Source organism: Cucurbita moschata, unplaced genomic scaffold (assembly GCF_002738365.1).
Source record: "Cucurbita moschata cultivar Rifu unplaced genomic scaffold, Cmos_1.0 Cmo_Scf00003, whole genome shotgun sequence".
NCBI lineage: Eukaryota > Viridiplantae > Streptophyta > Magnoliopsida > Cucurbitales > Cucurbitaceae > Cucurbita > Cucurbita moschata.
This window is the reverse complement of record NW_019268519.1, coordinates 3170374-3173792: the sequence shown is the minus strand read 5'-3', so window position 1 is coordinate 3173792 and position 3419 is coordinate 3170374. Positions and strand designations below refer to the sequence as shown.

The following is a 3419-nucleotide window of genomic DNA, read 5'->3' as shown; positions in this document are numbered from 1 at the left end:
AAGGGGAAAAAAAAAAAAAAAAAAAAAAAACAACAAACATTGTAGGGAAAGAAGAAAAAAACTAGACACATAAACAAAACGTACCAAAAAGTTGGATCGAAAATGGAGCAGCCCAAGGTTTACAGCAGCTTAGCCTTAGTCTTACAACAACGCCAACAACCAAATAAATGAACACCGACAAAACGAATGAAGGGTGGGACAGCAACAAAAGGAATGGAAGGGGCCGTCCTTTTCCAACAAAACGTTAGTCAACCGTTGTCTTCTTCTTCAATCTTAACCTAACTTAATTTTAACCTTTTAGCTCTAATGCTAACCCCAAAATGAAGACGCTAACCCAAACATCGTCATTTCATTCTCCTTTGAAAGAACCATATCCATGTACATTGCCTTAGATTTTTCAATTACCATGTGGGGTTAATGCAAGTTTTCAAAGTTCAAGCCCATTTTTGATCCAAGATCCAAAGTTAGGACATGTTCTATAATTTAGCCACTACTTTAAGATCAGTTAGTTCAATGGTTCATTGAGGCTTTGATGGGTTGTGTTTTGAATAGGGATGGGCTGCACCAGCTGTTATGGACTGTTTGAGCACAAAGATGTTTCAGATACTATTCACAAAGAGTTCATGTTTATAGTTTCATTTCGCAGACGATTTCGTGTCTGATGGTGTGCAGCTCTGTGAACAGGTGAAAATCCATGTTTAGTCTTTTGGGTCATTCAATATTTTTCAGAAGGGGGAAAATTCATGACAATTCCTAAACCAGGCTTCAGAATTCCTTGCCATTTCCCAAGTTAACTTGGTAAATGGTGTTCAAATTGATAGAATATTGTTCTACAATGTCATCGTTACAGACTGACTAACTGTTCCAGAACAAAAAACAATGAAAAAACATTTGCCACTGCAATTTCAATTTCAATTTCAATTTCAATTCGCGGTGAATATAGAATTTCAATTCTAGTGCACTTCCCCTAACAAACCAAATCTTAGAAAAAGAAAAAGGAATATTTACTTGTATTCGAAATTCGGCACCGGCGGCGAATCAAAGCTCTCCAAAATCTTCGTTTCGCTCTCTCCACGAGTTGCTTCTGAATCCTTTTTCTGTCCGCCATTGAACCATCCTCCGAACCACGATCCCGAGCCCGCACCCGCAGCCTCCTGAGGAAGAGTCTGCGGCGGCGTTAGGCCCGGAATCTGTTCCATAGGATAACCAGGAACGCCGCCCATAGCACCGGCATCGTCGATCATAATAGGAGCGTTCTGCGGTTGACTAAGAACCTTATTCAGCATGATCCCGGCCCCCTCGATCAGAGCCAACAGAACACCGCCGAACACAGCCGATCGAGCGGAGGCGCCGACACCCTGACGCATCTGGAGGAAACCGCCAGTAGCGGCACCGGCTATGATCGAGTTCCACGGATCTTCCTTCTGCCGGAGGTAAACCATGGAGCAATCAAATGTGGAGAACAAGCCGCCCCATACAGCAAAGCTACCGCCAATACGAGGCGCGTTCATTTGGACGGCTTGAGAACCGCCGAGGAGGCGAGATCCTTTAGGAGAACTGTAGACGCCTTTGAGAAAGTGGAAGGCCGAGCCACCAACGGCGCCCATACCAAAGGCGCCACCGATGTCATCGAGGATCCGATCTGGACAAGGCTCCCGAGAAGTCTCCGGCGTTCCCATGGAAGCTTGATCGGAGGGTTATATTGATCGATCAAGCCCTTCCTTCTGGCGTTCCTGTGGGCGTAGCTACGCAGAGAAAAAAGTCGGCTGAATATTGCGAATAGGTTTTCTTCGCCCTTGGTTAATGCTAATTGCTACAGAAGTCTATACTGTTCGGGTCGGAATAGAATGGGTTTGCCCTAAAAAATTACTTAATATTAATTTATTATTATTATTTTATAAATCTGACTTTTTCTATTTTATTTTACCGTCGAATCTACCCAATGCTTGCATTTTCAATTCTCTCACTAAATATGAATAATTTTCTTTTTTATAAGTTTTAAAAAATCAATTAGCACACAATGTGAATAAATTTAGGCCTCATTTTCTGTAACTATTTAGTTATTTATTTATTTTTATTTTGAAAAAGTGTATTTATTTTCCTTCACTTTTCTATCATGATTTTTTTTTTTATAGAAAATATTAAAATTCTCGATCAAATCCAAAAACAAAAATAAGATTATTACTTTTCAAATTTTTATTAATAAATAATAGAATTTCTATGTAACACCTCAAACCCACGGTTAGTCGATGTTGTCTGCTTTGGCTTGCTATGTATCGACATTAGCCTCACGATTTAAATACGTTTCTACACCTTTGTAAAAATGTTTCATTTCCCTCTCCTGAGATCTCACAATCCACTTATTTGGGTGTAACGTCTTGTTGGCAAGTCCCCTCTTACTTAACTCTGATATCATTTATAACACAAAGTCCAAACCATCAGTTAGAGAGAGGAACCGGGAACAAGAATGGTGAGCCACAAAACTAGATTTTGAATTCATTCGTTGGACGTGAGCTGTCGCGCCCCCTTCCCCATGTTTATCATTCATAAAAGGAAACAAAGTTGGAGATGGCCCATGGACAACTCATTTCTTCCCTGGATGTATCCCCCAACTTATTCTTCTTCTTGTCCCGTTGTTCTTATTTTACCCAATTCCTCCAAACCATTTTAGTTTTATGAGTTTGTTTTCCTTTCAAATTTCCTCATTGAGAGGGAAATTTATTTTTTTAAAAAACAGTTATTTTTTATTTTCTAATCATTATAATAGATTTTTCATTTAAACACGGGTGGATTGATTGATTCGAACATCTCATCTCATACATTTAAACACATGAGAATTTATTCACTAACAAAACATCACGTTGTTGACAGGGTGGATTCAAACATCTAATCTGGTACATTTTAAAAATGAGAATTTATTCGTTAACAAAATTCTAAGTGACAGGAGCATGGTGGGAGATGAGATGGAATAATTTGATTGAGACATAAAAGGGATTAATTAAATAAATGAAGTAAGATAAAAGGAGTAATGTTATGAGTTTGAATTAATTAAGGTAAGGTTGGGCATGGGTAACGGTCTCTCCCTCGTCTCTGGTTTTAAGCTTTGTGCCTCAATCTCTGCTCCACAACATTACACACTAGAGTTATAATTGTGGATGTTGTTTGCGTCAATTGAGGCCCGCCCCCCTTCTTCCCACTATAAATTCATAAAGACTCTTCCTTTACTTCTTTCCCCCTTCTTCTCTTCTCCATTTTCCTCTGTTTTTCCTTCCAATTCCACGATTTTTGTGCATTCAGATCTCATTATTTCGGCAGGGCGGAGAAAGGGATGCGCCCTTTCGTCCCTTTCTAGGGTTTCTTTTCTTCGTTGCCTTTCCATTGCTCTTTTCCCCCTCATTTTTTTTTTTTTTTTTTTTTTT

General features: G+C 39.3%; 2 protein-coding genes across 2 annotated transcripts in view; one reads left to right on the top strand and one right to left on the bottom strand.

The window, feature by feature from the left end:
- Window positions 1–764: 764 nt before the first annotated feature.
- Window positions 765–1829, bottom strand: LOC111441235 (mitochondrial import inner membrane translocase subunit TIM17-2-like). Its single transcript, XM_023078228.1, has one exon. It carries the CDS (start codon window positions 1677–1679, stop codon window positions 1005–1007), a length of 675 nt encoding a protein of 224 aa, XP_022933996.1. The 5' UTR covers window positions 1680–1829; the 3' UTR covers window positions 765–1004.
- A 1238-nt stretch (window positions 1830–3067) lies between these two features.
- Window positions 3068–3419, top strand: part of LOC111441178 — a 5478-nt gene continuing 5126 nt past the window's right edge. Inside the window, exon 1 of the mRNA XM_023078139.1 lies at window positions 3068–3395. The gene's annotated coding sequence lies outside the window, so the exon portion shown is untranslated. The remainder of the gene's footprint in view (window positions 3396–3419) is intronic.

What these genes read in the sequence shown, in the direction of transcription:
- LOC111441235 (XM_023078228.1), bottom strand. Translation starts at nt 1,679, where the DNA reads ATGGGAACGCCGGAGACTTCTCGGGAGCCTTGTCCAGATCGGATCCTC.